The sequence below is a fragment of the Morus notabilis genome, unplaced genomic scaffold (assembly GCF_000414095.1).
Source record: "Morus notabilis unplaced genomic scaffold, ASM41409v2 Scaffold150, whole genome shotgun sequence".
Taxonomy (NCBI): Eukaryota; Viridiplantae; Streptophyta; class Magnoliopsida; order Rosales; family Moraceae; genus Morus; species Morus notabilis.
In genome coordinates, this window is record NW_010364058.1 from 308,115 (window position 1) to 326,567 (window position 18,453).

Sequence of the window (18,453 nt, forward strand, 5' to 3'; positions counted from 1 at the left end):
CCGATGATCTGTGTCCCGAGCCGGTGGAAGTCCCACTGGGGTCGAGAATACATCCCCAAACTTGTCTAACACCCCCTGTAGTTCCGGGGGGATGACCGGAGGGGCCTCAGCTATGGCCGTAGCCTCAGTTTGACAGAGCTCAATCAAAAATGCCATTTGTGGGAATTTAAACTGCCTAGAGAGGGATTGAAGACTTACCGGGGAGCAGCTCAAAGTCGGATTGCCCTGCCACCTTACCCAACGAGAGCCTTCCAGGAACTTGAGCGTATATCTGGACCAATCCGCTCGAATTTCCCCTAGCGTCCGCAGCCATGTAACCCCGAGTACAACGTCTGCGCATCCTAACTCGAAGGGAAAAAAGTCTTCCACGACACAGAAGCCCTGAATCCGCAGCTCCACCCCTTTGCAGACTCCTTGTTGCCGAAATTTCATTTCGTTCCCAACCTGGACCCCGTAACAGGCCGTAGAGTCACAGGGTAACCCTAAGTCCTCCACCACCTTCATTGAGAGGAAGATGTGCGAGGCTCCGCTATCGCTTAACACCACCACTTGGCGGGTCCCTAGCTGCCCCACCACTTTCATCGTGTTAGAAGAAGTAAAGCCGAGCAGAGAATTAAGGGACAAATCAACCTCCTCATCTGGAAACCTAGTGGGTGGCTCTCCTTCTTCTTCCTTTGCCTTCTCCGATTCCAATTCCTCTTCGGCCACCAAGAGTACCTATAGCTGTCAGTTTTTACACCGGTGCCCTGGCCCAAATTTTTCATCACACTGGAAGCAGAGGCCCTTCGCACGTCGCGTTTGGATCTCCTCGTCGGTTAGGCGCCGAAATCCTGCCTCTCGGCTGGTCGCTGTCGCTTGAGCTAGGGCATAATCTGACTTGGCTCGTGGGAAGTTTCCTGGTTCCTTCGAACCGTTGGACTGAAGGAAGTTCTGTGTGAAGGGGTAATTACCTCTTGGCTGGACCCCTTTAGTGGTACCTTAGGCCGGCCCATCAGACCTCCACATCCGGCCCATACGCAGCCTTCTAAAGTTTTCTTGGGCTTCATTCCTATCCTCCACCTGTTGGGCCAGGTCCATAGCCTCTTGCAGGTTGATGGGCCTGTGTAGCTTGACCTCAGCCCTGATATCTTCCCGCAGGTCGTTCAGGAACGCTCCCCTGAATATGGGCTCGGGAACTCCTCTCAGCGCCGCCGCCAGAGTCTCGAAAGCGTCGCGATACTCCGTCACCGAACCACCCTGCTTCAGAGACATTAACCTTTCCGTTGGATCACCTTCTCGCGCGCGGCTAAAACGGTGTAGCAGGGCTGCCCGGAATTCCCTCCAACTAGCGAAAGGTTCCTGCGCTTCAGCCCATTGGAACCAGCCTAATGCTCGCCCTTCGAAACACACCGACGCCGCTAGCACCTTCTCGTTCTCCTCCACACCGTTGATCGAGAAATAACGGTCGGCTCAGAAAAGCCAGCCGTACGGGTTCTCTCCAGTGAAAAGAGGCAGCTCCAGTCTCCTCCCTCAGTGCTCAACGCGGCCCCACCAAGCTGGAGATTCCTGTCGGTCCTCGCGTTCCCGTTCTCTGTCTCTGTCCCTTACCTCCCGTTGTGGCGCAGGTCCTCGTTCTCCTCCATAGTGACGCGCTAAGAGAGCTTCCATGCGCGTAGTAGCTTCTTGTACCCGCTCCACTCGACCGGCCAGGATGGTCACATCTTCCTACAACCTTGGAACCGGATCCACCATGGCTCCGAGAAGTCGTACCGCTTCCTGGAGGTCTCCCACACGTCGCTCCACGTCCACCGCCCGGTCTGGAAGGTTGGCCATGGACCGAGGCTCTGATACCAAATTGATAGGGTCCTTCCCTATTCTTCTTGTTTTTAAGAAAGTTAGCTAGGAAACAGAATGAAAATAGAATGAAAATTCCCCAGAAAAATGGATTCAGAATCCTTTTATTAATCAATTCCTCAATTCTAGAATTACAGCCGATGAACTTCTGCCGACTTGAAAAAAAGAAAGAAAGCAAGAAAGATAGTACTGAAAGAATTCGAGGTCTCTCCTCCTCCTTAGGCCAGCCAATCTGTTTCACAATCTTCGATGCCCCTCTTTCCCCCACGTTCCCTCTCCTATATTCGCTCTCCAACCAATTCCCCTAACAGAATTGCCAACTCAGCATCCTCGCTAGTCCTGACCACGTCACCTCCCGTCTTCCCTTTTTTACCCCTCCTAGTGTAGGTAAATCTCAAAGGAGGCCCTGATAGGTCTCTATCACATATACAGCTAGCTTATTTGCAGGACGTGTCGAAAATCAGGAACATAAATTGGGCAACATTGGCCGTGTTTAGAATTGATCTTGTTTATATTTTTCACGTTTTTTGAGAAAAAAAAAATAAAAACGTTTCTAAAACGGCATTTGGCGCAATAAAGATAAAAAAACAAAAATGAAAACAATTTTTTAGTTTAGTGTAAAATAAGAGAGAAATAAAAACAACTTTTAGTCATTTTTCATTTTTTGTTTTCGTTTTCTCCTCTCTTTTGCAGAGAGAGAGAAAGAGAGACATTAATAGGTTTTTTTACACTGAAAACAATCTCTTAATAAAACTACCAAACGCATTTTCAAAAACGATTTCTGTCTGAGATTGAAAACGTTTTCATTTTCATACAAAAAATAAAATCATTTTATAACGAGTTCCAAACCCACCCATTGTCTTATAACTTTCTTGTCGAAGGTGTTAGGATGTTCAAGCAAAATGGTGGCAAGTATATTCGTAGTTGCGTTGTTTTCCAGAGGTAACGCTAAATACAAAATTTCTCTACCTTTGTAACATAACATCAAGTACTGTATATGTCAAAGGATGATTTCAACTTATTTTTTGTGCAACTTTTTTATTTTACGTACCTAGACCGGGACATGGGGTTGCAATTACTTGCAATTACCTAGACCGAAATCATTAATCTACATGCAGTTTCCATTTATTTAAGTACCTTTAATTGGATTTCGTGGTTTTTTTTTTTTTTTTTTTTTTAACAAAATCTGGTTATAACATACCACTCTTCGTCATAACCTAATTTATCATCGTTTCGTGGTTGGATTATTGTTAACTCGTATTGTTACCGTAATTTCATAAAAAATAATTCCTAATTGTATAGGCATTACTGATTTACGTAATTTTACTATTTTATGATCCACTTAACCAATTTATCTTAAAAAGTCCATTGTTTTCGTAACTTATCCTCTTCTAGAGACCAACAAGGAATTTTGCAAGTATTCGTATCATGTAAGGTTACTATTTTTACGTTCGAAATCATTAATCTACGTACAGTTTTCATTGATTTACGTACCTTTAATTGGATTTTGTGTTTTTTTTACAAAATCTCGTTATAACGTACTACTCTTCGTCATAACCTAGTTTATCATTGTTTCGTGGTTCGATTATCGTTAACTCGTATTATTACCGTAATTTCATAAATAATAATTCATAATTGTATAGGTATTACTGTTTTATGTATTTTTAGTGTTCGTCCACTTAACAAAATTGCCTTAAAAATTCCATTGTTTTTGTAACTTATCCACTTCTAGGGACCATCAAGGAATTTCGCAAGTATTCATATCACGAACGGTTACCATTTTTACATTTGAAAACAATAATCAACGTACAGTTTTCATTGATTTACGAGACTCCTATCAGATTTCGAGTTGTTTCATGGTTTGATTATCATTAACACGTATTGTCACCGTAATTTCATAAATCTTTAATCGTTAACTGTTTATGAATTATTATTCTACGTCTACTTAACCAATTTGCCTTATAAATTCTATTGTTTTGGTAACTTCACTTCTCTGGTCCAGCAAGCAATTTCACAAGTCCTTATATCACGTAAGGTTACCGTTTGTACATTCTCAATTATAGTTCTACGTATGATTTTAATTTACATACATACTGTAATTGGTTTTTATGGTTTCATTATCGTTAACTCATATGGTTACCGTAATTTTATTAAAAATAATTAATAATTGTTTACGAATTAACTTTTACTGTTCTCCATATGTGCCTGTACTACTTTACGTTTACCACAATCAAAACTTCGTATTAAATTTCAAAGTCTCAAATATCAGCATAAATTACCATAATTTCGCTAAATTATTGTTATTTCATGGACATTAAACTTTTTGTGTTGGATCTTTAAATCCGTATTCTACATTCCAGGAATCATCACACCAAATTATTAAGAAAATAAGTTAGAACAAATACTTGTCTCCATTAGTGCAGCCTTAATCTCCAGTAGAATTCTTTAAGATAACGAGCACGACGGTTATTGCCTTCCTCAGTTAAATCTCTTTAGTTCCTTAATGGGGTGTTTTTTCTTTAGATGGGAAAGAATGAAAACTGCCGAATGATTTGACGTATTGGGGACCATAACCTAAGTTTCTTTATATATTGCCCCATTAGGCTCCCATTAAACCTAGTTGGGTCAATATGGGTATCCACCCATTCAGCTCATACCCTGTTAGGAGACTATTTGGGCTTTCCATAATTAGATCACTTAATTAACCCAATTAATCAAATAGCTTAATATAAGTGTTATAATATGTGGCCCATAATAATTATTAGGAAATATAATTTCCTAACAATCTCCCACTTGGGCTACATATGATTCCTGATACAATTATATCATACATAATTCTTTAGGCGCGCAACTGTATGCTATTTATCCTTAGTCTCCACTTAAGATACAATCTGGTCCATCTCCTATATTAGCATGAGATCATGGCGGCTTTTGTCACCCTCAAAATGCAACTAAACCTTCCATGGTCACCAAACCAACATAATCAATGACATAGATCGAGTATGGATGAGTGGCATGGAAATACATGCAATGTGATCTCCAACATACCTATTTCCAATTGGTCATTCTTTATTCTTTATGAGATCAATCCTTAATTTTCAAAACATAATGCAAGATTGCAAACAGAAAATTAACACATTCAGAGGGAAAATTATAAAACTGTAAATCCATCTTCTTTATTCTGCAGAAAATAAACAAATAAATGTTTATGTCATAGAACATCCAAAATTAAAATCAACTCCCACTAAACCATAGTATCCTCAAATAAAATAACACCTATATGAGTAGTGCGCTCATGAAAGGCCTTGGGTGTTAAGCCCTTGGCTAGCGGATCAGCAAGCATGGAGTTTGTCCTGATGTGTTCTATCGAAATCTGATCATTCTGAACTCTTTCTTTAACAATAAGAAACTTGATGTCTATATGCTTCGATTTCGTAGAGCTTTTGTTGTTATTAGAATATAGCACTACCTATTTATTGTCACAAAAAATCTTTAGTGGCCTCTCAATACCATTAACCACACGCAGCCCCGTGACAAAGTTTCGTAGCCACATCCCATGATTAGATGCCTCATAACAGGCTATGAACTCTGCAACCATGGTAGAAGAAGCTATGAGTGTCTACTTGACACTCTTGCAAGAAATAACTCCACCTGCCAACATGTAAACATAGCCTGACGTTGATCACTTACTATCTTGGTATCCAACAAAATCAGAATCAGAATACCCGATGATCTCTAGTCTGTCTGATCTCCGGTAAGTGAGCATGTAATCCTTTATTCTCTTCAAATAGCGCATAACCCGTTTGGCTGCTTTCCAATGATCCACTCCTGGGTTACTTAAGTATATGCCCAATACTCCCACTATAAATGCTATGTCGGGACGAGTGCAAACTTGAGCATACATTAGACTTCCTATTCCTGATGCATAAGGAATCTTTTCCATTTCCTTTATCTCAAGTTCATTGTTGGGGCACTGATTAAGACTAAACTTGTCTCCCTTAGCTTGAGAACGATCTCGTAGTATCTGAATTCCTAATACAAAAGAGGCATCACCAAGATCTTTCATCTCAAAATTCTTAGTAAGAAATTTCTTGGTTTCGTGCAATAAGCCTATATTGCTGCTGGCAAGTAATATGTCATCGACATACAAAATCAGGAAGATAAATTTACTCCCACTGAACTTGTGATATACACAATCATCTACCACATTCACCTCAAAACCATAGGAAGTGATAATTTGATGAAATTTGTGATACCATTGACGGGAAGCTTGTTTGAGACCATAGATGGACTTCTTTAACTTGCAGACCATAGACTTTGAATCTCCAGATACAAAGTTTTCTAGCTGGACCATATAAATCATCTCATCAATGTCACCATTGAGAAACGCTGTCTTAACATCCATCTGATCTAGCTCTAAGTCTAAATGAGCCATAAGTGCCATAACTGTCCTAAAAGAGTCTTTCGAAGAAACCGGAGAGAAAGTCTCTTTGTTGTCTATGCCTTCCTTCTGAGTGAATCCTTTGGCGACTATACAAGTCTTATATCTTTCGATGTTACCCTTTGAATCCCTTTTGGTCTTAAATATCCATTTACAACCAATGGGTTTCATTCCTTTAGGCAACTCGACAAGATCCCAAATGTCATTGTCTTTCATAGATTTCATCTCATCCTTCATGGCAACAATCCACTTTTGAGCATTAGAACTCTGTAAGGCTTGTTGGAAGTTGATAGGATCATCTTCCCCTAAGCCTACACCATCTTCATGTTCTTGGAGAAAGACGATATAATCATCCAGAATCGCACTTCTCCTTTGTCTGGTGGATCTCCTTAATGGCACTTCTTAAGGTTGTTGAGTTTGCTTTATAGGTGCTGCATAGGGAACCTCATTGTTGTCTTGTTCCAGAGTTACATCTTGAACAATTGCAGGTATTACAGCCTGATCATTGACAATAGCAATATTGGGAAGAGAAACAAAGTCTTCTTCCTCAAAGACTACACTCCTTACTTTATCTTTTCCCCCAAACTCGACATCCTCAAGAAATCTCGCATTTCCTGTCCTGGAGAAGGACCTAGTAGTGGGATTGTAAAACTTGAAGCCCCAAACATGTAAAAGCCTATTGCTGGGCTTCTTTTAAGTCCATAGTTCATAGGGGGTTTTGGCCACTGCTTTACTTGAAACCCTATTAATGATATAAACTGCAGTCTTTAGTGCTTCTCCTAAAGTGATCCAGGCAAGGAAGAATGACTAATCATGCTTCTCACCATGTCTTTAAGAGTTCTGTTTCGTCTTTCAGCAACACCATTCATGCTAGGTTTGCCCGGCATTGTGTATTGCGGGACGATTCCACATTGTTTTAGGAAGATAACGAATGGTCCTGGATGTTGTTCACCTGATCTGTCATATCTACCATAGTATTCCCCACCACAATCTGATTTGACAGCCTTAATTTTCTTGCCTAGTTGAAGTTCAACTTCGGCTTTGAATTCCTTGAAAACGTCCACTGACTGTGACTTCTCATGTATAAAGTATAGGTAACCGTATCTTGAATAATCGTCTATGAACGTAATGAAGTATTGTTAAGCATTCCATGAAGTCGTAGGGAATGGTCCACATATATCTGTATGAATAAGTTCTAAGACGTCTTTAGCACTGTCGGCACCTAATTTCCTTGAGTTTGTCTGTTTCCCCTTGATGCACTCAACGCAGACTTGAAAGTCTGTCAAATCTAGGGGACCAAGAATTCCATCACTCACAAGCCTCTGAATTCTCTATTTAGAGATATGACCTAAACGCTTGTGCCATAGGGTGGCAAAATTCTCATTTAATTTTCGATTTGTACCTCGTGCACTAGTGTGCAAAATTTCATTATCAGAAGTAACAATATCAAGCATATAAAGATTATCAATTAAGGAACCAGTGCCAACAACATTTGAATTATGAGAAAGACTAACTTTATTATTTCTGAAGGAACAAAAGTAACCGGATTTGTCCAAACTAGAAATAGAAACCAAATTTTGTCTAAACGACAGTGCAACAAAAGTCTCAATCAAATCCAAATAGACACCAGTCTTTAACAATAATCTAAATGTTCCGATAGCTTTAACTAGAACTTTCTTGCCATCGCCCACGAGGATGAATCTTTCACACGAGGATGAATCTTTCAGCATCATTTGGCAGTCGACTCCACAGGCAACCTTGCATAGACATACTAATGTGAGTAGTAGCACCAGAATCTACTCACCAAGTATCCTTAGGTACAGAAGCTAAATTAACTTCAGAACAAACCATAATGAGAGTCTTTCCTTTTGCAGCATCCATAGCTCTCTTTTTGTTCTTATTCTGAGAGGTTGATGCCAAGTGAGCACTTTCAGTCTTATCTCGCTGAAGCTTTTCCTCTTCTTGCACACAATATGATATGAGCTCATTAACAGTCCATTTTTCCTTTTGGATGTTATAGCCCACCTTAAATTGACTGTATTATGCAATAAGAGATATGAGAACTAAATGCACGAGCAAATCCTCAGATAGCTCTAACTTTAGTGCCTTCAGTTTCCCAGTGATGTTAGACATCTTCATAATGTACTCCCTTATGTTCCTCTTTGCCTTATACCTCATGAAAATGAGTTTATTCAGAAGGTTACTCATTTCTAACTTTTCATTCTTGGCAAAATATTGCTCAAGTTCTTTAAGGAACTTCTTGACATTAGTACTCTCAGTAATAGAGCCCCAAAACGCCTCCCGAATGGAGCATTTCATGATCATTAGACTCACGCGGTTAAAGCGGTCCCACTTCTCAATTTTATCCGCGTTTGGATTTTTCGTAGTAGCAGTGGGATGCTCTGTCCTGAGCGCGAGGTCTAAGTCCATACATCCGAGAACGATTTCCACGTTCTCTTTCCAAACCTTAAAATTCATCCCATTCAGCATTGCGATTACGTTAACTTGAGCAGAAACATTTATAGCAGTAGCAGAAACTAAATAGATAACAAAAAATAAAATATACTCACAATTAACATTCATGTCATACACAAGCATAATCAACCATATAATGCATACATGACATAAACAAATAACTCGAAGCAATGTGGTGGGCCCATTTCAAGATACCTAGCACAACACTGATATTTAGTCTTTGGACTAAAAACATCAGCTTGTAAGTGGTACTCTCTGTGCAATAATCAAATATTGACAATAAATCCTATCAAACAATAGCCTTCCTTTGGGCTGACTATTGCTCACATGGAGAGCTTTATAATTGTCACATATTTATTACCACAAGTATACCCATTATTCGGCCAAATAATAACCTTCCTTTGGGCTGATCATTATTCGCATAAATAATAGGTATACTCATCTTTATATTTTAAAATAAATCAACATCCACAACAGAGGTTACTTTGACAACAATAATATTTCAATCAATTTATTCAAAATACAAGACAATTAAGTGCAATAATAATCATATAAAACAAAATAAAGAACCAGAATTTCATTTTATTCAATTGAATCCTTAATTAATTTACACTTAATTTCTTAATGGGTTAAAAAATATGCCTAAAATCTCCAAATTTGAGTTTAAAATAAACCCAAAAAATGCTAAAAATAGTAATTATTTTCTTTATGGTCGCAGGTAATAACCTGCAGCCCTTAGCTCTAATGCACAGGCCCTTGGGCCTGCGCTTCTCTTTTCTGTCACGGGCCTGAAGTGGCCCGTGTCTTTTTTTTGTTTGTTTGTTTTTGTTCTGGGCCGAAGCTCAAAATTTTGGAGAACCCTAGGGTCACATATGCGACCCTTCTTCTCCACTGGCGGCCGCCAGGCCACTAGTCCCCATGTCGCGGCCGGCCGCGACAATAGTTGTCCAGCGCAGGCCAACGGCTGCGCCTGGGAATCCAGATGCTGGCGGCGGCAAGCTTGCCGCTGGCAACACATTTTTTTTTTCTTTTCCTTATGCGGCGGCCTTGGCTGCTGCTATTCCTCACCCCGCCGCGGCCAGCAGGCCGCGGCTTGCCAGTCTCCTTATGCGGCGGCCTTGGCCGCCGTTATTCCTCACCCCGCCGCGGCTTGCCGGTCGGCACGGCCCAACGGCCACACCCGTGATTCTACAGCGCTGGCAGCCAAAACTGTCGCGGGCCATAATCTTCTCTGAAAGGAGAAGACAACGAAGAAAAGGGAAAAAATTTTCCAGAAAAAAAAAAAACTTACTTTAATTAATTCTTTTACCAAATTTTCTTAATTCTTAATTTTCCATACTATCAATTTTGTGAATAATAAATAATTCTGAAAAGTATTCAACAAATATTGATCAAAATCAATCACTAAGAATTCATATGATTATCTATATACATGCTTTTCTTAACAAAATAAAGCATATCTAAAATTCTATAAACGAAAGAAAAATCATATGAATCAATTAACATGATATTCAGCCAGAGATATTGGAGATAAAAATTCTCTTAATAATTTAATGTGATGACCGCTCTGATACCACTTGTTGGATCTTTAAATCCGTATTCCACATTCCTGAAATCATCACACTAAATTACTACGAAAATAAGTTAGAACAAATACCTGTCTCCATTGGTGCATCCTTAATTTCCAGTAAAATTCTCTAAGACAACGAGCACGACGGTTATTACCTTCCTCAGTCAAATCTCCTTAGTTCCTTAATGTGGTGTTTTCTCTCTAGATGGGGAAGAATGAAAACTGCCGAATGATTTGACGTATTGGGGACCATAACTTAAGTTTCTTTATATATTGCCCCATTAGGCTCCCATTAAACCTAGTTGGGTCAATATGGGTATCCACCCATTTAGCCCATACCCTGTTAGGAGACTATTTGGGCTTTCTAAAATTAGATCACTTAATTAACCCAATTAATCAAATAGCTTAATATAATTGTTATAATATGTGGCCCATAATAATTAACTTAAACTTATTCGTTACTCTTTGCACCGCTTCGAATCATGGAATTCTTGGCCATGTTTGGAATTGATCTCGTTTTTATTTTTCACATTTTTAGAGAAAGAAAAAATGAAAACGTTCTCAAAACGGCATTTAGTGCAATAAAGATAAAAAATGGAAATGAAAGTGATTTTTTAGTTTAGTGTAAAATGAGAAAGAAATGAAAAATGACTCTTAATTATTTTTTATTTTTTGTTTTCATTTTCTTCTCTCTGGAGCAGAGAGAGAGAAAGAGAGACATTAATGAATTTTTTATACTGAAAATGATCTCTTGATAAAATTACCAAACGTATTTTTAAGAATGATTTCTCTCTGAGATTAAAAATGTTTTCATTTTCATTTACATACAAAAAATAAAATCATTTTAAAACGAATTCTAAACGCGTGTCATATTTTTTCCTTTTTTCAAAGCACGTTTTTGGCACCGACGTATTTAAACAAGTCTGTTAGATTTCAATAAGCTTAATCCAATGGCTAAGACAAGTGAAGCAACGTTAGCGAAATGGAGGGTGAGGTAAGTGAGACGAGCCGATATATATATATATATATATAATTCAGAAATAGTAGAAAATATGTCAATATGAAAAGCTTAAGAAAGTATATAGGCCAATTTTTAGTTATAAAAATTAATAGGCCATAACTTGTCAACTTATGGTTTATAACCAGATAAGTTATGGACAAACTAGTCAAGTTATGATTCATTACCATACAAGTTATAGACAAAAACCGTGAATTATGGACAATAACTTGTTAAGTTATGGTTCATAACCAGACAAGTTAGGGACATAAACAGTAATTTGGCCTATTTATTAACTTAGGTAAACTATTAGCTTATTAATTTTAATTCATCTCAAGTCTTAACCTATTTTTCTCTTTCTCTCATTATATTGTTCGGTACTATATCTTGGACCTATCCCCTTTTGGGCCTTTGGTAATTTGGACCAAAATTTATCAGCCCACAACATATTTTTTTAATCTCTCTCTTTTTCTTTTTATCGCAAACAATAATATAGGGACTGAAAATGAGAAACCCAAACAAAAATTGAAACTTTTATTTTCTTTCATGATATGACAAATTGTTGATATTTCGTTGAGAATATGAAACAAAGAGCTACAACAAGAGAGAGACATGTAGCGACTTAATTAGAAAACAAAAAATATGAAAATTTCACTTGGGAATTTAAAGAGACTCTTAAAGGTCCTAAAAACCATACCAAATATTAAACCATTATATATATATATATATGTATATATATATACTTTCATTTACCAACATTTAATTGTATCTATGGTTCTTCGGTTAGAGTCTTGGGAGCAAAAGTATGAATAGCATCGGCCACAGAAAGAAAGATGTTACTCTCTCCAATCACCTCGGAAAACTTGGATTCATGAAGCTTGTCGATTACAACTGGTCCTGGATTTGCTAAAACAAGCTGTCAAGTAAAAAATAAAATAAATAAATAAAATAGAATAAAATAAATACACATGAGCTATTGTACTTTTGCAAATTAGTATTTTAAAAACAAATTTGAATTAGTTGATTTTTTAGAATTACATATAATTTATGATTAAAAAGTAATGTCCATGTTTATATGTTGCGGTAAGCAAAGGATGCAATTTATACAATAAACGTCCACATCAAATAAAGATGTAAACTGGACCAGTCCTTGCCCCTGTCCCTAACTTTCCTTACTTGGTTCCTTAATCCGGCCCTTACTTTCCGACCAATGAAATAATGAAAAACACATATATTTAGGGTCCGTTTAGTTCACTGATTCGAGTTATTAATTTGAGTTGAGATGTGACTTTATGTGAGAGCATTTTACTGTAGTAAAAAAATTAGATGTGACTGTTTCTGAGAGCTTTTTACTGTAACAAAACTCAAATCGGTGAAATGATTTTCTTACATTCTTTTCATAAAAAAAAAAAAATTATTTCGTTGCGTTTGGTATGAGGGTTCAAATTAGGGTGATTTTAGTTATAGAACTAGAACTATGATTTCTGATTTAAACTTGGGGTCTAAATCATAGTTCTGAAACCGGAATAAGAACTATAAATTTGAACCATCTAAAATCAAGTAAGGAGGTGGTTTTATTTTTTAAGATGGTTCAAGTTTAAAACATTATATCAGGATTTAAATATTGAACCAGAACCATCTAAATAAAACACTGATTTTTAAAAATTATTTTTTATTTTTTACAAATAAACAAAGGTTTGAATCAGAACTATAGTTCTGGTTCTAGAACCTTCGTACCAAACACAACATTAATCATATTCTTCTAATATTACTGCCCACTTTCTCAAACGAAAAGCAGCACAACTTTATATAAGCAAGAGTGTCTAGAAGAGTTCTCTAATAAGTTTTAGATGAAAAAAGGATTGTATTTGTCTTGTGTATGTATAGAGAAGTGAAGATCAACTTCAGTGATTTTATTATAAGTCTAAATCACCTGAATTTCTCTCTTTTGAAGAGCCCTATACAAATCTTCCAAAGCATGGATTCCACTTGTGTCAATGTCAGTAACAGCTGCAGCAAATTAATATAAGAAACTTCATGAATATCTTCTGTTTTAAGTTATTTATTTATTTTTTTGGCTTTTTGGTAAAGTGGATAGAATCCTGGGAGAAATTTTGTAAAGTTAGAGTGATTATTCCTTACGTGACATCTCCACAACAACATATTGGATTCTTGGTAGATTATTTTCCGCAAAATGCTCTTCTTCATCAGTAACCCACCTCAATATTCTACAAAGACAAAAAAAAAAAAAAAAAAAACCAGAAAAAAAAGAAAAAAAAAAGAGTTTTAGATTAATCTGGCTCCAAGTAAATAATAACAAAAAATTTTCCATTTGGTGATAATGTATACATAATACTGCTGTACCAATATGATTCAACCTTTTCTCTCCATCAGGTAATAAGATAGAACATGTTGTTCAACCTGACGAAGTTGAGTAGGGTTCTCTCATGGACAGAGACGGAGTCAGAAAAATTATTCAGGCGACAAGGGTGACATTGAACTAATGAGATGCGGCAAATAGAGAGATGTATAATTTGAGAAGAAAAATACAATTTTATAAAGTTGCATATATAAAATTTAAAATAAAAAAAAAATGGAGTGGCCGCCCACCCACGGGTTCCATCCCTGCTCAAAGAGAGTGGGCCCCACCTTGCAGGATTATGACAGAATCCGGATAATATATACTAATGCACCGAATACATTCATCTAGTTAATCGAGTTTTTAATTTGAATTGAGATCTAATTTTATATAAGAGTTTTTTATTATAGTAAAAATATTAAATGTAACTGTTTTTAAGAATTTTTTACTGTAATAAAATTTAAATTTTAAATTTAAATTGATGCAATAAACGAAATTTAAGAGAGTATGTATTTATGTACCTCTCTCTAATATAGTTAGAGTTGGAGAAATAAATTGCAGAATCAACTCTAATAATCACAACTCCAGGAATCTTTGCTGCATCTGGGTACTGTTGGATGTTCCTGTATATATCAGTTCTCGGTAGCTTTCCTAGTATTGCAGTTCTTGGCCTTGTGACTTGCAAGATAATTTTGGCAAAAGACAAACAAACCTGTTGCACAAGTAATCAGTACAATGAATATATAGCAAGTAATCAGTTTCGTTCGGTTCGCATAAATATAACTGTAGTAAAAAATTAAATTTAACTTTTTATGAGAACTTTTTTAGAATTAAAAATTTAAATCGTTTAAATGAACGAGACTTAATTCAATTAGTCTTTTAAAGTTATGGTGTTAAGTAACATCTTTACGAAGAGATAAAAAAAAATAAAAAAAATAAAAAATCTCATACCGCGATCAGTAGACCTATCTCAACAGAAAAGAAGACGACGCCAAGGAAGGCTCCGAGGCAAGCAAGGAAGTCGAATTTGTCGATCTTATATATGAGAATTGCAGCCTCAATATCAAACAGGCTAACCACGGCGGCAATAATGATAGAGGCGAGAATTGCATTGGGCGTGTACTTGAATAGAGGAGTGATGAACTCAAGTGTCAGGAACACAACACAAGACATGACGATGTTGGACACAGCAGTGTTGCAGCCTGCCATGTAGTTCACCGCAGATCGAGAGAAAGAACCTGTAACAATGATGATGCTATCAGTACGACTGATGTACTATAATGGCTGATCAAAATCATCTATTGCAATCATGAAACACTATGGTCGCGTTCATTTCACCGATTCGAGTTTTCAATTCTAATTTTATTACAGTTAAAAGTTCTCATAAAAAATCATATTTAATTTTTTCTGTTACAGTAAAAAATTCTCACATAAAATCACATCTTAACTCGAATTTGCGAACTGAACAGGCTTATATTTCATTGGGACATGACCTAAGGAGAGTACTCAACATTAACAGTCATTATATCGCAGACATGAGTTTTGTCATTGTTAAGTACTCGTTTGTTTTACTATGTTACAGTGTGCGATTGGATCAAACCCGTCTAGTGTAACGGTCCCGTTTAGCATCTCTCTTTTTCCGCTTCTTTACTCACCTGTAGCTACATAACAAGATGTCATTGAACCAACAATGTTCATTGTTCCTAGTGCCACCATTTCTTTGTTTCCGTCTATCTGATAGTCTTTCATACCAGCAAAAGTTCTTCCAATTGCTATAGCTTCCTGCGATTAAAAAATAGTTCGGGTTTCAGTACACAGAAATTATTTGTAACCATTTCAAGTACAGTACTAGTTTATCCTTCACTCTCTGTCATATCGTTTACCGTCAGGGCGATTATACCCGCCACAACACCAATCCTAAAGCCCTTGGTAAGATACTCTCCACTGAAGTATATTTGATCAGCTGATGGTGGATTTATGCCCTTGTCGATATGTTTCACCTGAGAAAACACGGTTCCATTAAGTCATCCACCTACTTTTTCTTGATCTAGAGAAGAAAAATGTAAACCGGTACTTACAATTTGAACACCATCTTTATCGGCACGGGTTATATATACAAAAAATGTCGACACAACAACAGATATCATAGGAGCAATTGCAGGCACCCAAAAGAACTTCTTCTTCTTTTTTCCCTGTTCCAAACACGTAAGAGGACACTCAAAAATTGAAACTAAAAATGGAAAATATTCTCCAAGGGAGTTGAGGAAAAAGAGATTTGCTATTCTTACTATGTATTTGGCAAGCAGAAGAAAAGCCAAAAAGGTGACTCCTATAACTATAGTCTGCCAGTTCCACTGCAAAACAGAATTGGAGGAGTGTAAATTTATATGTCAAGGTTTCTGCAGAAAAGTTTGAAAAATGTTGCAGAAGATAACATTGGCAAGTGATTATTACCCCATGGTGCGCCACTTTAAATACCGAGCGCATCACCGAAACAATATCAGTCTTCTTTGTGAATTTCTTTATGCCAAGCAAACCTTTGAGCTGCTGAAGGGAAATTGTAATGGCAGCTCCACCCATGAACCCGACAATTGCAGCATGAGATAGAAAGTCAATCAAGAAACCCAACCTGAAAGAAGTTCCAGCCATTTCATTTCAAGTCCAAAAGAAGGAATAGTTCTGAGTTATTTTTCAAAAGAAGAAAAACAGTTTTGAGTTTACCTGAGACACCCAAGAGCCAGCTGAGTGACACCGGCAAAGAATGTAGCGGTAAACGCAAGACGTCGATAGGGAACGACATCTTCGTGGTCAATCTCATTCTGCAGCAGATCTCCAAGCAGGAGAGAGACCACAGCTACTGGCCCGATGGCTATATCTCTTGAGCTGCCCATGAAGGCATAAACTAGAGGTGGGACAAAGCTACTATCTGCATTTTACAAATGCAAAACAAGTTATGTTTAATACAACTTTTCTTGGGAACAATAGAGAATCCACATTCTACTGAAAGAGAAAATGAGAAAACTTACATAATCCATATTTAGGATCCAAATAGGCAAGCTTTGCGTATCCAATATCCTTTTAGAAAAAATAGACAACATAAAACATACCATAATCAGAAATGAATAGTACCCAAAATCATATAAACAACATAGATTGTTAGAACTTTCAAGTACCTGAGGAATACAAAGACTTGCAATGGTTAGGCCAGCAATGAGATCCCCTTTGAATTTGGCAAGAGTGTACTCCCTCGCCCATCTAGAGATTGGAAAGATTGCTTGGATTCCAAGAATGAACTTTTTCGATATTGGTTGATCCTTGAAAGAGCGCAAAGGTTCATCGGAAAAGAAGGTTTCCTTCACAGTAGAGGTGAATTCCGCCAAGAGGCTTTGCTTAGGAGGCTGTCCGACCTTGTGAATATACGGAATTCTCCCTGACGAATGGCGACGTGATGAATGCGTACTTGCTAGTTCTACTTCCTTCATTGTGAACTCGTCATTAACTCGTCCGCTCATTGCACCAGCTCAGTACTAGTGTACGTAGCCCTATCTAACAACAAAATAACAAAACAACAAACTAGTATTAGCCCTTCAAATATATTGAAAGAGGCAAAGTTTTCCCATTTGGTAGATGGATTGTGTATAATGAGATAGTGATCTAAAATGATTATGAAATCTTGAAACATATCATACAGATAGTTACCAGGCAAAAAAGACAGAAAAGTGTGATCTAAAATGATTGTGTATATAGTATTTTTCTGCTTTGGAGAATAGTTGCAGGCAAAGTATTGCCTTTTATAGATTCAGAAGGAATATCGAAGTCAATTCTCTAAAAAGCAACAGCAAGATGTGATTCACACATATCCAACTTGTGATCAGAAAGTGATGCAGACTGTCACAAGGTCAACCGATAGACAAATGCAACCTGGCTCTTAAACATCCATCAAATATGAAAACATAAATGATGGATTATTGATTAATTAATACATCCAAATGTTAGCATTGACTTAATCTGATTAGTTAATTAGATTACTTAGGTCGATGATATGATCATTAAAGAAAAAAAAAACAAAATGTGTCTGATCAAGGAAACTTGATGAAAATAGATAATTATGAACCGTAAGATCATATCAGAATTATATTAAGCTATGAAAAATGACACGTCAATGAAATAATATGCAAATATTATTAGTTCACATGTGCTTCCATCGGAAGGGATTTGTTTTTTCCTATCCTACCAATAATTTTCCTTAATTTCTTTGCTTAATGGAACTACTATATATAGCCCCTAGTTAATCCACATATTAGCCATGTGGTATAATTAGTAAGAAATGCAAAGTGTCTTTTTCTTTTTCCATTCATCGCGTCCAGCCGTCAGAAGTGCCTATTGATAGAAGACTAGAGATGAAATGACCCCTTTGATTGAAAAACCTTAAACACCTCTCATTTTGGCTTTCAACGTTTTCTTTCTACTTTTGACCTTTTAGAACCTTTTTCCTTGCAATTTCTTAGAAGCACCTAGGCCTCGTTCACTTCGTGAATTCGTGTTTTCAATTCAAGCTTAGATGTGACATTTTCTGAGAATTTCTAACTGTAACAGAAAAAGTTAAATGTGACATTTTCTAAGAGTTTTGTAGAAATCTAAAACTAAAAATTCGAATCGATGAAATGAACGAGGTCTTAATGATTACACACAATTTCTCGCTTTTTAATTTCATGTTTGCAATATAATCCATAAATAATCTGGACGCAATTCCGATCACCATGCTAAGATAAATGACA

The 18,453-nt window shown here is 37.0% G+C and overlaps 2 protein-coding genes across 2 annotated transcripts; both read right to left on the bottom strand.

Annotated features, from left to right (window-relative positions):
• Positions 1-6,676: 6,676 nt before the first annotated feature.
• LOC112092986 lies at positions 6,677-9,125 on the bottom strand. The gene is made up of 7 exons (XM_024170441.1): positions 9,122-9,125; positions 8,945-9,004; positions 8,373-8,811; positions 8,123-8,309; positions 7,677-8,031; positions 7,099-7,391; positions 6,677-6,925 (listed from the first exon to the last, which is right to left on the bottom strand). The coding sequence occupies exons 1-7, from the start codon at positions 9,123-9,125 to the stop codon at positions 6,677-6,679; spliced, it is 1,587 nt and encodes a 528-aa protein (XP_024026209.1).
• Positions 9,126-12,085: 2,960 nt separating this feature from the next.
• Positions 12,086-17,148, bottom strand: LOC21395253 (sulfate transporter 1.2). Its single transcript, XM_010105632.2, has 13 exons — positions 16,849-17,148; positions 16,702-16,750; positions 16,397-16,601; positions 16,130-16,304; positions 15,964-16,029; positions 15,754-15,867; positions 15,559-15,675; positions 15,331-15,457; positions 14,627-14,913; positions 14,197-14,387; positions 13,459-13,544; positions 13,250-13,326; positions 12,086-12,232 (listed from the first exon to the last, which is right to left on the bottom strand). The coding sequence occupies exons 3-13, from the start codon at positions 16,564-16,566 to the stop codon at positions 12,086-12,088; spliced, it is 1,557 nt and encodes a 518-aa protein (XP_010103934.2). The 5' UTR covers positions 16,567-16,601; positions 16,702-16,750; positions 16,849-17,148.
• Positions 17,149-18,453: the final 1,305 nt, after the last annotated feature.

Excerpts from the sequence above, each read along its gene's own strand:
- LOC112092986 (XM_024170441.1), bottom strand. Across the intron at positions 8,032-8,122 it reads AAGGAAAGACTCTCATTATG|GTTGCCTGTGGAGTCGACTG; the intron begins GTTTGTTCTGAA and ends TGTCTATGCAAG. Across the intron at positions 7,392-7,676 it reads TTTGCACACTAGTGCACGAG|ACGATTATTCAAGATACGGT; the intron begins GTACAAATCGAA and ends TTACGTTCATAG.
- LOC21395253 (XM_010105632.2), bottom strand. The coding sequence starts at position 16,566 with ATGGGCAGCTCAAGAGATATAGCCATCGGGCCAGTAGCTGTGGTCTCT. Across the intron at positions 16,305-16,396 it reads CTGGCTCTTGGGTGTCTCAG|GTTGGGTTTCTTGATTGACT; the intron begins GTAAACTCAAAA and ends AACTTCTTTCAG. Across the intron at positions 15,458-15,558 it reads CGGGTATAATCGCCCTGACG|GAAGCTATAGCAATTGGAAG; the intron begins GTAAACGATATG and ends TTTTAATCGCAG.